The sequence below is a fragment of the Genypterus blacodes genome, unplaced genomic scaffold (assembly GCF_046128005.1).
Source record: "Genypterus blacodes isolate CSIRO-AG114 ecotype Tasmania unplaced genomic scaffold, CSIRO-AGI_Gbla_v1 ptg000348l_1, whole genome shotgun sequence".
Lineage (NCBI taxonomy): Eukaryota > Metazoa > Chordata > Actinopteri > Ophidiiformes > Ophidiidae > Genypterus > Genypterus blacodes.
In genome coordinates, this window is record NW_027467132.1 from 2463499 (window position 1) to 2478526 (window position 15028).

Consider the following 15028-nt stretch of genomic DNA (forward strand, 5'->3'; position numbering starts at 1 on the left):
GCTGTGCTTTCTAATGTTTAATTTACAATTATGAGGCTAAACAGTTATTGTCTAAAAAGTAGCAGCAGCAAGCTTGGACTATCTTTCAGAAGCAAAGCCCGGTCTGTTTTCTGGTCCCTTACACATGTTGTTGTTACAGGCCGATCTGGCTCACATCTGCTGCTTTTCTAGTCGGCCAACAGAACATTTTTCTCGAAAGGTTATCACTCTCTACTTGCTTGTGATTTATCTTTTAGCTTCCCCAAAAGTGAGAGCAGGCTCTGTTCTGAAATGTTCTCTCCTGTGGCACTTCACTACTGCGGTGCTAAAAGAAGAGCCTGAGTTGCAGAGTGCTTATACTCACTAGTCTCTTGATGCCGCCATACTTCCTGACAGCTCTTCTAGCTTTGCGGAACTTTGCCACATTGGCAATGGTCTCAGCAGCCAGGGCCTTCAGGTCCTTGCAGGTAGAGTCAAGCAGCTCCACCATCGTCTTCAGGCCGCCCAGATTTACTATGGCTCGATGGATTTGCGGGTTTTGACTAATCTTTCTCAGGATCTTCAGAGATCCAACCTAATCACACACACAGAACATTGCTAATTAATATAATAACAATTTGAATTTTACAGAAAGATTTGCTTATCTGTAGGAGAGGAGTACAGTCATGTAAAGTTACAAGATTTTCACTAAAAATAGGCAGGACAAAAGTCTACAGACAGGTTGAAATGCAGCCGCACATCATTAGGCATATTGGGGAATAATTGCTCCCTGGTGTCTTTGAAGGCACCGTCTACCAATCACTACTGCTTCTGTAACTAAAACACGGGTTGGCACACACGTTTGTGTTTACGCCTGCAGGCCATCCAGGTCCAGCTTTGGCACGACCACTCACTTTGCATTTGATGTCTTCTGTATTCAGTAAGTTAATGAGGACTTCAAGGCCACCTCCATCCCGGATGGCCAGTTGGCACGTTTCCAGGGCTAAATTAAAGTCCATCATGATGCACAGGACGGACACAGTGGCCACCTGGTTGCCTGCCTGAAATTAAAATGTCAAGCATGAATGAATGAATGAAGGAACGACAAAAAGGAAGAGGGAAGGAGAAAATGAAACATTAAACAGACATTTATAAAAAGGGGGTGGGGGGTACAGACCACCCATTTATCTAACTGCCCCCCCTCTCTCCTGCTGGGGTTGTTTTGTTTATACCACGGCCTGGTAATTGTTTAGCTTTGTGGTGGTAAACACTAATGGAAAGAAATGATTTGCTAACAGAGCAGTGTGCTCCGTCTACAAAGCCAAGGGCAGAAAGCATTAGCAAGTCCCTGTGATGAAAAAGAACATCATTAGCTCGGAAACTCTGATACTAATGATAAGTTTGCATTTCAAATTGAGAATCTGTTTTGACTGTTACCATAACATTTGAGGCTTGTGTCCCAAAGAGCGGTGACTTAGTAACTACAACAATACAAGGTCAGGAAGTGGATAGAGAGGGAAAATAACCCTGATTAGAATTCAAGTTCAGCTTCAGATAAGGGTTTTATTACCACTTGCGTAAATGAAACAGGTCTTTTAGGAAGATAAATGCCATCACTAGACTGGAATATTAGCTGTGTGATATTACGCCATTTGTCAGAAGGCCATTGTCAGTTCTAAACGGAGGGTTCAAATGGAATGTTGTTTATCCCCTCCTGGAAGACTGGGACGTTACAGGGACATTACTGGGACAGCACCGCCCACAGTGGCATGGGGACAATACATGAGCAATGGAATCAACCGTGTCCACATCAGCAGGGGGATGGGGAAGCACCTTGATGATTAGGATGAACCATCACAGAGGAAAGGGGTTTATCTTTATGCATATTTAATATAATGCTCCAAAAGAAAACAATCACATTCTGCCTTGTGCTTTAACTGCATCCATCCTTTCTCACATGAACAATCCAATATTCTCATTCTGCAGGGGGTTTAAAATACACCACAAACTAGTGATGGGTACATCAGGGCCATGCTTTATAGATGATTTCAGCCAAACGTAAGAATGTAACTCGTCCAGATATCAGCAAGCCGTAGACGTAGAAAATTCCCATCAATACCATCCATACAGTAGAAAGTTGTTGCAGAGGCGAGCTCACCGGTGTGGGCCCAAACCACAGACTCAAGTGGTGTTTGATCATATCTCCCTCTGCCCTGACACAGCAGGGTAACAGGCACATGTGTTCCCCATATTGTGACGCTAGCCTAAATGTGAACCATTTGCCCATTAACAGCAGTGAATCTACCGCTTCCTTTGTCTTCTCCATTCTCTCTCTTCAAAGGATCCTACAGGCCCGGGCTCATACCTTGTAAAAACAACAGAAAAGCTATGTGTGATATGTGTGATAGCTGAGAGAACAGAAAACAGATCATATGCTTTCAGTTTTGTTAGCTTTGGTCTTGAAGTATTGTAGGCATTCTTTAAAACATTGACAACATCTGACAGCCTTTTATGGTGGAGGATCTTTCACTCTCCACCAGCATGATAAGGGCAGATGCTCACCGTGGAATGAATTCAACTACTATTCCAGCTTTCTACATGAAATTGGGGGAGGGGGGGGGGAGGCGACATGTTTTTGCAATCTATGTCAAGAATGTTTTCAGACACGAAAGGTGCCTAATGTAAGGCAGAGCGTGCAGAGAGCCAGAGGCTGCAGTGTCGGGTTGAAAAGGACATAATGCCCAACAGTGTGCAGTGGAAGAATGTGCGAGATGGTGAACTTGGAAAATAAACAAAAGGAATTGAAATGACACGGTGGTTATCATGGCTACAGGCAGGCAAAGATCAGGTCCTACTATACTCAAGTACACAAATATAACATGTTGGAAAAGTTTAAAAACAGGCTGCACTGAGTCACAATGGATGGAAGCACGACCACACAGCAGTGTAGAGCTGCCACTTTAAACTGGGCCATCAGAGACAGATTAACTTCATGAAGAAAATGTAATATTGACAGTTTGGGGTTTGTTTGCTTTACACAAATTTCATTCCACTATTTCCCTGGCCTAGATTTGTTTTGTGCTCCATGGGCCGTGACATATAAAGATTAACTGCCTCAAGCTGTGGCCCGATGTGACTTACTTATTGGTTGTTTATATGCACACATGGTCAGCCCAATGTCTGATAACACACACATTTAATCTAAGTTTGAAACATCACATTTAAATAGAATGTGCTGCCACTCTGTCCTATTCTAATTTAGAATTGTGTTATCAACTCAGAAAATCCCTTCAAATGTGCCAGAGTCATTTAGAATCGATGTCGTGTCTGGTTTTATACACAAGCACCCACAAAAACAAATGAACTACACCAAATTGATTTAATAAACTGATTGCAAACGTGCAATCAGTTTATTAAATCCTAAATTACATTTGTCATTTAAGCCTAAATCTGAAGAAATCAACCCTGCGTCTGCTTCATGAAGCTGAGTTAGTCAAGACATCTGCTAAAGTACAAGCAGACATCAGCAACAATAACAGCAGTGATGAATTTGCTCATAAATTTCACCCTATGGGATAACATACTACAAACTACTAATGTAAAAGGGAGAAAAAGAACATTTGTGGGACAGTTTAAGGCTTGGAAAATGCAGTCTAATGCAATGTATGCTGCAAAAATCTATAAATATCTCTAATAGCAATGCATGTATAATAACAAGGTTAATACAGAACATTTACTGCTAGATCACTTAGTGTTCCCTATTGGCTAACCAAAATAATAACAATTAACCAGTTTACTCAAAGCTGAGAGTTTATCTTCATCTCTTTCTCTTTATTGTACTGTAATTAAAAGAGATGAAGCACGATGAAGTATGAAATCAATCCATTCATGAGGTGAAAGTGACAGTGAGCAACTTTACAGCAAACGTCTCGTCCCTGCTGAAGGTTTTGTGCGACTGAATGATGTTTTTCTCTAGTCTGGTTCCTTTGGAGCAGCAGCACTGTGTTCTTCAGACACAGACTGCCCCGCCGGAGCTCCTCCAAGCCTATAAATCACGGGGCTAACCATGTGGGAGCAGGGGTGGGGTTAATAGGGCTGTAAGTGTTACCCCGCTGACCTGACCCCAAGCCTCTTCTCACTACTTTTGTTTTGCATACTTGGATGTGTGTTTGTGTGTGTGTGGGTGTGCGGGGCTTGTGTCGTGTCAGTGGTTCACATGTGTTAAGTGTAAGTGCTTACATGAATAATAGTGTGTGTCTGTAATGCTGGACTGGTGACAGGTGGACTCATGCAGCCTGTACTTTATAGAGATTAGTCAAGAGAAGAAGTGTTGGGTCCTGGCAGAGGTCAAATCACGGAGGATGGATGAGGTTTCAAACTGTTTAACAGCCCAGAGTGGAAAGAAGGTAACTAATGAAAAGAACAAATGTAACCTTCTGCTTCATTAAAGGAAAAACAGAGGGAGAGCATGAAGGATTGCTGCTCGTGCCCCACTTCATATTTAAAATAAGATCCCTTATAAAATAAAACCTGATCACTTAGCTAATTGGCCCCTACAGTCTTAGAATTAGCACAGAGAAAACATAGAGGGTTTATAATAAGGAATAGCTGCTGAAGTCATCTCACAGTCTTACAGTTATGTGGATGTTCTTGTTTTTAAATGAAATCCCCTGATTCAAAATGTTGTTAATTTATTAGAGCAATTAAAACGTTTTTGTGTTGAAATGAAAGTTATGATTTTGTTTTTTAATTCACCACCTAACATCTATAATTAACTGCAAATTAATTTCTGTACATAAACATGAGTTGATCCTGGCTCAGCTCCTGTAAATGGAGACAGGATTACTTTCTGTAAAACAATGATGGCGAGGATTTTCAGGAGAGAAGCAGGGTGCAGTACCGTGACTGCCCAGCAGAGGGGGAGCAACCTTAATAAGGATTAAACACAAAATGTGAGCCAAAGACCAAACAGCTTCAACGTTTTGATGTCACTTAGGTGTAATCAAACTAATAAAGATGATGTGTGAGTGTTAATGCTGAAGTTAATGTACAAACAATCACTGTGCCTCTTTTTACACGCATGCTAAGATACTAGCTTATACCGCATTAAACTGTAAAAGATTTGAATAATGAGGGTGAATTATGGCACTAGACATGTCCCATGTCAGAATGTCTCCTTATAGAGTCTATACAGCCGTATTTTACACACAAACCTGCACATGACAGACACACACCCACATCTGCAGGATGGATCTTGAGGGCACAAATCTCATTTGGCGCAGGTATAAAAGCAAACACATCCCCACCCAAGAAAAACATCCCCACATAAATATCACTTCAACACAAAACAGAGCAACCATGTCAAGTGAACGATAACCCCTCCAGAGCACCGACTCCATTTCCCCACCGTTTAAGAGTTCAATAGTGAATTACATTATAAACTGACTTCTTTACAAACCCCATAAATAACTGTGCTGTGGTTTGCAGACAGATAGAAAGCTGGGACAGTGAGGTTATTGTAGTATTGTATATTCTTAAAGCAGGAAGCCCCACACAGCCCTGATGCGCATACTAGACCTATGGAAAAAGAAAAAGTCAGATTTCTTTAGTCCAATTCTTTCTTTAGTCCAATTTGCCTCTTTCATATCATTTAAATCCTTTTTATAAATGTTGAAAGGCACAGTGCCGTGCTTTTAGAGTGAAAATTACCTTCAATTATATTCTATTTGAATCTGTTACAAATATCTACCTCAACTTGAACTTTACTTCACTGTTTTGTGTTTTATGTTTTCCCTGGTTGCACTGAAATCTAATTCTGAAGTCTTATTTAGCAGCAAGCCACAAAACTCACCACACAAATCTGACCATGTTTTCCACACTGAAAACACATGAACTGATTTCATTTCCTTTGAATGGAAGCACTTGGAGCTGCACCATGTCAGGTCTGTATCGCTGCGTGCAAAGGGACATTTTCATGTTCATGTAAAAGGAATTCAGTCCATTTTAATACCTTCTATCTTAATGATATTGTTCAGATGAATAAATAGGTCCAGCACTATCTATGAAGTCAAGTAGTCGGATGTGTTTCCAGTGCGTCTGGGTCCCCTCACTGGCGTTTCTGTCCTCCCTTCTTTTCCCTCCATGTTTTGACACATTAATATTCACCATATGCCCTGTCAGACCTATCACAGACACGCTTCACTTTTTATGCTTCTGCGGCGTAGGCAAACAGAGCATACAGCTGCTGCCGTCAGACAACTCTTTCCCTTGTGCCTTGGCTCGCATGTGAAACCAAACGGCCCTGTGTCAGAAACCAGGAATCCACAAGCCAAGCCAACCACTTCAATGAGCGAGGTCCTACTGCTCTGAATGGGAGCGTCCTCTCCTTTATTTAATATAATGTCCTCTGTTTTTCTTCTTGATGTGATTGTGATGTCACTGAGAAATGTGTGGAAGTGGAACTGATTACTAATTAATCTCTATGAGTCTCAGTGCTGCATCTCTTTATATTTGTTACTGTCCATTGCAGATTAAATATTATTTTTCACAAAAGAAAAAGGCAACTTCGGACATTTTTGAAAACTGAATATTAAGTCAAGTATGCATAACAATGACTGTTTGGCTCCCTGGAGAAGAGTAAAGCCAGCAGAGACTTCATACACGGTGCCTTTTCTGTACCTTTAAGTACTTGACCAGCTTCTGGATCTGCCAATACTCAGAGGGCAGGACTGCGTTGACTTCGGCAAGTCGCTCTGTCTGCTCCTCATCTTCCTCACTCTCTGATGAACTCTCACTGAAGTCCTCTACAGGCACGGCTCCTGATGGAGTCTTACTGAAAAAACAGGAGATAAGGAGCAGGGAAGTATAATGTTGCTGGAGGACTGAAGTTGTTGTCATATATGGAGCATCAACCTTACAATGGATGACAGTAGTCATGACAACAATACACAGGAGAGCAAAGAGATTTGGTCCACATTCAAAGAGGGCTGCTCAGACACAGTTTTCATACAAACAGAGATGGCATTTATAGTAGAGTCCGTAATCAGAGGAAAACAGTTCCCACGCAGCACACTGAACAAGACTTTCATGAAGCTGCCAGACGTAGACACCGTCCGGGGTGTGTAGTCATGACTGTGACTGGTGTACAGGCTCCCTGGGTTCCCATTGGCACATGCTCCAAATGATGAGCAGTAAAAGATACTACCAGGAAGCAGTGGCCAGAATCAACTGGCTACATTTATTACACTCGGGTCTTGTATCCATTTAAATAACAGCAGATAGAAGTTTGTGTGTTCAGTCGGCTCGTGATAATTACCGTGGCTTATATAATTGCTGTTTACACTTTGCAGTTGTAACAAAGACAAATAATTCAGGATACTTACGCTTTCTGTGGGGAGAGGCGTCCAGGTAGTGACGGCACAGTGAAGTCTGCTCTCCTCTTGCTCTTTGGTCTCAGCATCTTCTTCGGTTTTTCACCAGACTTTTCTTTTCCAGAACTCTTCCTGGGTTTCTTGCCCTCTGTTATACTATAATGATATGAAATATGAGTCATTATGCCAGTTTCTATTTTTAAAATGATTTTTTTAACATAATCCTAACGTAATAATATCAGACATTGGTTCACTGGGCCGTTTGAATACTTTTATCATGAGCCAGTTTCTCCTCAAATGGGTAGAGTTATCAGAAGGTGCAGCTGCAACAGCTCAGCCCTTGTTAGATCTATTTATCAATCAAAGACCATATGTGATAGATCTTTTGGGGATTTTTGTGAGACCTCTTCCAGGTTTTCAGCCTGTAATTGGGCAGAAAGGGTTTTCACATCATGAATGCAACTATTTAGTGAGATCCTTGTGGAATAGGGAATATTTACGTTTGCCCTCAAATTTTAAAACCATATAACCATCTCTTTACAACGTGTGACTGCTGGCATCTAGAGCAGACAACAGCAACAAGAGAAAGCCACACACAACATTTGAGGACACATCAGTGAAATGATGACATACTCATAGGAGTACATGAGACCAAGATCCTTCCATCGCGGACACAGTTCAAATTTCTTCTTCAAACAGTCTAGCTTGTTTGGCATAAGCTGTTGTGGTGGGTTCTTTTCCTGATACTCGTAAGGCCTCTGGGGTTTGCCTTGTTCCTCTGTATCAACCGATTCCACATGTTGGCTCTCTTGTGTAGCTGGAATTTCGTCTTGAACTTCAAACTCCTGTTGGTAAGAGAGAAAGTGAAGAGTGAGGGAAACGCTTGTGTCAATTTGCACCGGTCCAATCAGACATCAAATAGACAATGAGTATAATCAGTAAAATGATGTGTCCTTGGATTGTTGACAAAGATCTCCTCAAGGTGACCGTTCTTAGAACAGACATAATGATCTGAAGTCAACCTTTATTTCTTCTGAATGTGTCTGAAAGAATCTTCTAATGTCTGAGAGGTTCCTGGTCCATCGCACTTGATAAAGAAGCAGAAACTTGAAAGAAAAAACGTATTGACTGATGCTGAATAGAAGCTGGATGAGGTACAAGACAATGACCCCAAAAGACACAAGTTAATAAGCAACAGAATGGTATGAAAATAAGAAAATAGGGCTTTTGTAATGGCCAAGTCCGAGTCAAGACCTTAACCAAAAGGAGGCTGCGGCCTGTGGCGTTCATACAGGAAATTCCAGTAACATTGAGCGACTGAATGTTTTGGAGGGAGCAATGGCCGAAAAATGCTCAATGCCTGACGAGCAGCTACAGGAAACTTTGGTGAAGCTTATAAAATCAAATCTATAGCCTGTATAGTCCAATATCAGGCAGTGTGGCAGGATAGAAGAAAACAACCTGCTGGCATGGGGAGCTACTGCTGCTTAACCTACTTTAAGTTGAAAATAATGTGTAAGGTATACTTTTGTAAACTTTAATCCACGCCGGACTCAGTTGTTTGTGTATTGTTAGTTAGGGCAAAATGTGTTTGTCTGTTATTATGATTGGATGCTGGAAATCAGACTACAAATACTAAAACTCAGGTAATTTCCAAGGGTTCACTAACTCTTTCTTGTAACTGTAAAATAACTAATCATTCTTCTGAAACAGCATTTGGTGACACATAACATTCAAATAAAAACATTCAGCAATGTGCAGACTTACATAATATCCAGTCTTTATGGTAAATATAAAATAAAAATAACACATTCCAGTGTTTTAGGTCCACTTCTGGAAATTAGCTGAACAATATCAAAAAGTTTATTGTTTCTGTACCTGAAACCTTAGCTTGGCACAGACAAAATAACGCCTTTGTGTCACTGTTCAGTTTTTGAAGGTCTTTCTCGTTTACAACCTATAAATGAATGCCAATAAGGCACATATGAATGGTTTGCAGGCAGGAGAGTTTTTAATCACAGACACCTGCTTTGCAAAAATAGGCTCCGATTGTCGATGCTTGTTAGGAGCTCAACATTTTTAGGGGCAGGGAAAAAGAATTAAGATGTGTTTGTATGGGTTTGTTTTCAGGGCCAAGCATACCGTGTCGCTTTTCCAAAGGCTAGCTCTTATAAAACACACAGTGATTTGGTTTTGGAAACATACAGGTGGCACAGACTCATGGACCGACTTTATTAGGCTAACCAAGCTTCTGCATTGCTATGTATGTTTGTATATATGTATGTATACTATTACCGATGCCCAAAACACACTGAGGCCAGGTGACAAACAGCATGCACACAGGACTGACACTTAAAGGACCAAATGTTTGGTCTTTTTAGTTTCACATGGTCACATTCAGTAACTGGTATGTAACATGTTTCTCCCTGGTCCCTTTTCTTCCAAATCTTCATTTCAGTGCTATAAACCCAACTATTCTACATTTTGTATATAATTACTTGATCCATACTGTTGAATAATCAGCAGAGCAGCACATCTAAGACCATAAATCTTCTGTCAGTGGCAGGACTCATCCAGTTTCCAGTGAGTGATTGTGGCAGTGAAGCCGTCCTTATTAATTTGAAGATTTGAATAATGAAAAGAAGTTACAAGTCAGAGAGTCTGCTTTTTAGCGGGTGCCTCATGCATGCAAATGCACAGCATGTCCAATTTACAATCACACTGTGATGTCAAACTGAATCCCCGACGCTGACCAGAGAAGCAGAGAATGCTTCCTCCCTGTGTTGCGGCCCTGTTCTCCTTTGGCTGCCTCTGCTTATTTGATTGAGGCTGTCTAATCTAATAGAAGCGTTTAAAAAGAGCTGCTTCCTCACATTGGAAACAACCAGATATGTTTGAAGATTAACTGTTGTTATCTTTGGCTTTTGCCTTCCAAGTTAGGCCCCTCTGCATTGCAATCAAAGAACTGTGCTGTAGCTCCAGTGCAGTATGGGAGATTGGGATTCTGACACACAGCACTGTTATTCCTCTCTTGTATTTTCCTATAGAATGACTGTAATGACTTAATATCTTGTGTTGATATAGGACGCATGTTGCACCATTTAAACATAACGGTCACCAGAAATCAATCAAATAAATGTCAAAGCAATGTGCTCAATGGTATGATGAGGATTGTTCCAGCCTGCAACAGTCAAGGTTAAAGTTTAACAAATGTTACAGGACACTGCAATCCACATATCAAAGGAGTTGAACAGACTTAAACGTAGAGGCCATACAACAGATATGTATCTCCACAAACTCATTCATAGCATTTCTTTTCTTTTTAACTGCAGTTGTCGTCTAGTATCAGTCATCATATCACCAGTTTAGAAAGAAGGAGCCCCAAATCATTCCATGAAGAATTCACGTTCAACACTACAAGGGAGGTGCTAATGTGTAGCTGTTAATGGGATCTGCCTTCATTCCACTGTACCTGTTTGTTTATGCACTCAGCAAAATGAGCAGATTTGTTCTTCAGAAGTGTTACCAGGTCTTTGTACATATCACTTGTTCGCTTATAGGCATTATCTACTCCCTCCTGGTTTATGCCCTGTGAAAACAAAGTAGAAAATAGCTTCATTTATTTTAAAAACCACAATTATAATGTTCCCCACATGTCATCTGGAAAGGCTGAGGTTAGAGAGCTCAGAGTATCACAAGGCAGTCTCAAAGGGGAAGTGTAAAACCATGTAAACCGCTAAATTATGGTTAAGACACTACTTCTCTTTGAGGTTTCAATTGCATCAATGGCACTCATTTGGTTTTAGGGTGTAACATTTGTACCTTAGCTGAACCACTTGCAGGTGAAGAAACAGAGACAGGAAACCTTTGGCTGGTCAGCAAAATCAATGAAAGTTTGAACGAAGCTGCTGCTGCTGCTGCGTACAACATCAGCACCGAGAAAAGTCTGCAAACATATTTGGAGAGAAGCCCCAAATATGGGCAGACTGAATGCAATAAGAGGGATAATAAGGGAAACCATTTAAGAGACAAACAAGACTCTCTCTCTCATTGTAGGTATAAGGTTGATGTGCTGTTCTATAGATACTAGAGTATACATAGCTTATTAAAACTAAATAAATGAAATAAAACCCTTTAAGTGATCCTGGAGAAGAATACGCCAAAAAAGACAAAAGATGGAAGGAAGAATGGGATAATTTAACTATAAATGGTCTTAGTTTAACTAAAGATTGTGCATTCTGTTCTTCATCTTACCCCATTCACAAAGACTCCAGCAGTGCTACATGTGATGTAGAGGATCTCAGTGTCACAAGGTTCAATCTCAAGGTAACAAATCTCCCCCAGCTTCTGTCTCCACTGTGGGGCGGAGCAGCCATTTGAAATGTCATCATCTAAAGAAAGAGGGGGGAAAAAGTCCTTGGCATCTAATATTGGCCTAAATGGGAAGTTGCTTTACTTTACAACCCAATGAAATGTAGAGATTATTCAAACCTGATGTGTATCGAACTGACTTCAGAGCTCTCTTCTCCTCACCGCTGCAGAACCGTTTCAACCGCTCCACTTCTGTCTTTACTGCAGTGGGATTCAGCCTGTCTGGTCTGTAAGGAAAATATAGAATTGAGATCTGACTGACAGAGCTTTGCCGTAAGTCAACAGATTGAATGAAGAAAGAGGAGGGGGAGAACACCTACTGGGATATTTCTTTGCAGCACTTGCTGAGGAGCTGCTCGTCCAGCTGCTGGAGCAAGAGGAACAGCTTGACCTTAACCTCTGAGTCCTGGTCTTCTTCTCCATGTTTTATGCTTTCTATCAGATGCAGCTCATTGCGGTCTTCGTTCTCCACTAAGGTGGCAAAGGCAGGACCCAGAATGTTGACCATAGGGTCTGTGTTTTCTGAAGAGCAGAGGTCAACCTTAAAACATCTTCAGGTTACAATGATGAATACATACAGCATCAGACAAACACAGATTATCTTGTGTGTTTATTTGGCAGTTATCCTAGATATGTGTGGTAAATATATGTGTGTGTGGAAGGGCATTTGGATGGATGTAGTTAATTGTGTAGTGAAAATAACATCTTGTTCCGTAGTCTTCATGTTTACCTTTGAGACATGCCTGAACCTCCTTCAGCTTCGTCTCATTTGCCAGCTCAACCAATTTAGACAGTTGACTAAAACTGTGTACATAAATAGTAGGTGGGGAGAGCTGCAACAACGGATGGCCTTCACTGTCTTTCTCATGGGACTCAACAGCTGAGCCACTAGGGACAAAAGGAAATCTATCACTCATAAAGCAATCATCAACATGACACTTAAGAGAGACCATGACCACAACAAATAACACACATGTACTGAAAGCACATTGTCTCATAGGTCTGAACCCACCTGATGTCGTAGTCTGAAGTAAAAGCAGAAGCCTCTAAGGTGGAGGTCCACTGGAGGGGCTCCTGGAACACATGCTGGGCCTCTTGTGGGTGTAGAGAACTAAAGGGCTCCACAAACCGCAGGATTTCTTCCAACAAGGATTCATTAATTGCTGTGATCTCCAGTTTGCCAGGATCAGAGTTGGATGTTGTCCACTGGACTGCCCGGCTAAGTGATGTCCCCATAGCAACTGGGCTGTACTGGAACGTAATGAATACAAAATCCTCACTTTGCACTCCTAAACAAATGCTAACACATGCTAGTGACTAGACTAGAGGTTACTGAGTGAATAGTTTGTTTTATTGATGTCATGACTTTTATTTTGCGTCCATAAATAGTAGCATACTTGCTCAGAGAAACTCAAATTTATCAAGTCAAATGTTGTCATAACAACAAAATCACTTGACCGCACTATCATGTTACTCCAGTGAGCTCAAGTCAAGACAAAAATGTACTTGCTGCATCAAACACATTAAGATTCAAAGCAGGTGAAGCACACATGACCGTAAATAAGTAACTTAGCCTGTGATTGTTGTGAGAAAAAACACAACATACTAGTTTGGTACCTGAAGACTGAGAGAACGTCACTTCCGTTTTCCCACACTCACATTTGACAAGTTTCTCTCCCAATATGGACGCATTCGTAAAATTATTACATGTAACGCAAAGTTATAAGTTAAGGTAGGTTAAGTTTAAATCAGACGAATGACGCTGCTAGACGTTATAAAGCTTAACGCCACAGCCTGTAAGCTAAGGTGAAACTAGCTAAAAACCACTTCAGCTTAACTTTCTCTCCCTCAGAAGAGTAAAACAAAGGCTTTTTCACCGCGTTAATGTATCGACATGTCTGCAGACCTACCTTACGTGTGTTCAAAGTGTGTTCTTTTATTCCGAAAGATACAAACAGGTGAGTTCATTAACGTTGTAAACAGAAACCACTTGCTCCCTTCGCCTACCGCAAACGCTCCCCCTACGGTTGCTATGATACAGCAAACGGAAGCGCCAGCACGCGCACTATGGTGGTGCCGCACGCGCACCAGGTGATCCATGAATCAAGAAACAAATAGAAACCTGCCCACGATTTAACACACTGCTAGAAATTAAAAACTAAAAACTAAAAAGTGAATAAAAATAAATATAAAAATAAAAATAAATATAAAAATAAAAGTAAAAATAAAAATAAAAATAAAAATAAAAAAATTGTAAAGAACAGGCATGCTAGACTATCAGTGGGGGCAGTCGGGTCAGATTAGGAGTGAAAATAAAGGAATTAAGTCCAATTGTTGCTGTAGCTATAGTGTCATGGGGGCCCAGTGCACAGACGGCACAGTTCCTTCGTTCCTCTCTTGAGTTCTTGACTTTTCATGTTCTCCCTCTCATAGAATTTTTATTTCAGTTCAAAAGTGTGAGATCATTTTCAAAACATTTATTTTTATAACAAGACAAAATGCTTTCACCTCAATTTTTCACTGTGTGAAGTAACTAAGTGAATGGTTTGTGGTGTTGCTCTATTGGATAATCATGTCCATTTCCATCAGTTTACATGTATTGAATGTGACACTTGTTTTGGATGCACTGCAGTAGTGTGGAGACGACTTGAATGGTCAGAGAGACTCAAATTTGTCAAGTCAAATGTTGGTATAACAACAAAATCACTGTATGCTTTCCTTTTAGCGTGTCCACATGACCACATATTTGAGAGCCTATTTCCTCTCTCACTACTGGTTTGGCACTGTCCTGGACACAAACATTGGGTAGTGAAGGGAGTCCATTTGGATTTGGATACTCTGTGTTTAGAAAGAGCAAAAAGGTTCACTCAGTTCAAAGTTAATAAGCATGACACTAGTCATTATATACATTACGGAACAAAGCAATACAGAGCCTTACAAAAACAATGTTAAAGCAAAGCCTTTCAAGCCAGAATGCTGAAATGTACATAGTTTTTATTCATAGTTCTGCTCTTCCATTTTAAAGAAGCATGCTTACTTTCCACACCTCATTGAAAGTGAAGGATTAAAAGCAGTTTGACAAGGTGGCACATCAGTTATGAATGTGGCAGAGCATGATTTGCATGAGATTCTCTGGTATTGCTCTCATTAAGACAATGCCGAGACATTATCCCATTCTGTGTGCTCCCTGGAGAAAATGATCGGATTACTAATCGGATTAGCATTAGTAATCATGTAAAGTAAATAAAGCATTTCTTTCTCTGTTCTGACTTGAAGAATAACAGTGCAATTTGTGCTAATCAGCTCTGTCCCTTTGCTGATTGGTTGGC

The 15028-nt window shown here is 40.8% G+C and overlaps 1 protein-coding gene across 1 annotated transcript in view; it reads right to left on the reverse strand.

The window, feature by feature from the left end:
- odad2 (outer dynein arm docking complex subunit 2) overlaps positions 1 to 12935 on the reverse strand; it is a 30725-nt gene extending 17790 nt beyond the window's left edge. Inside the window, exons 1-11 of the mRNA XM_076138130.1 lie at positions 12712 to 12935; positions 12430 to 12587; positions 12020 to 12221; positions 11820 to 11926; positions 11583 to 11719; positions 10801 to 10917; positions 7941 to 8173; positions 7859 to 7888; positions 6637 to 6790; positions 873 to 1019; positions 344 to 553 (exon numbers count right to left, since the gene is read on the reverse strand). Of these exons, the coding sequence (XP_075994245.1) occupies positions 344 to 553; positions 873 to 1019; positions 6637 to 6790; positions 7859 to 7888; positions 7941 to 8173; positions 10801 to 10917; positions 11583 to 11719; positions 11820 to 11926; positions 12020 to 12221; positions 12430 to 12587; positions 12712 to 12935 (1719 nt within the window). The remainder of the gene's footprint in view (positions 1 to 343; positions 554 to 872; positions 1020 to 6636; positions 6791 to 7858; positions 7889 to 7940; positions 8174 to 10800; positions 10918 to 11582; positions 11720 to 11819; positions 11927 to 12019; positions 12222 to 12429; positions 12588 to 12711) is intronic.
- Positions 12936 to 15028: the final 2093 nt, after the last annotated feature.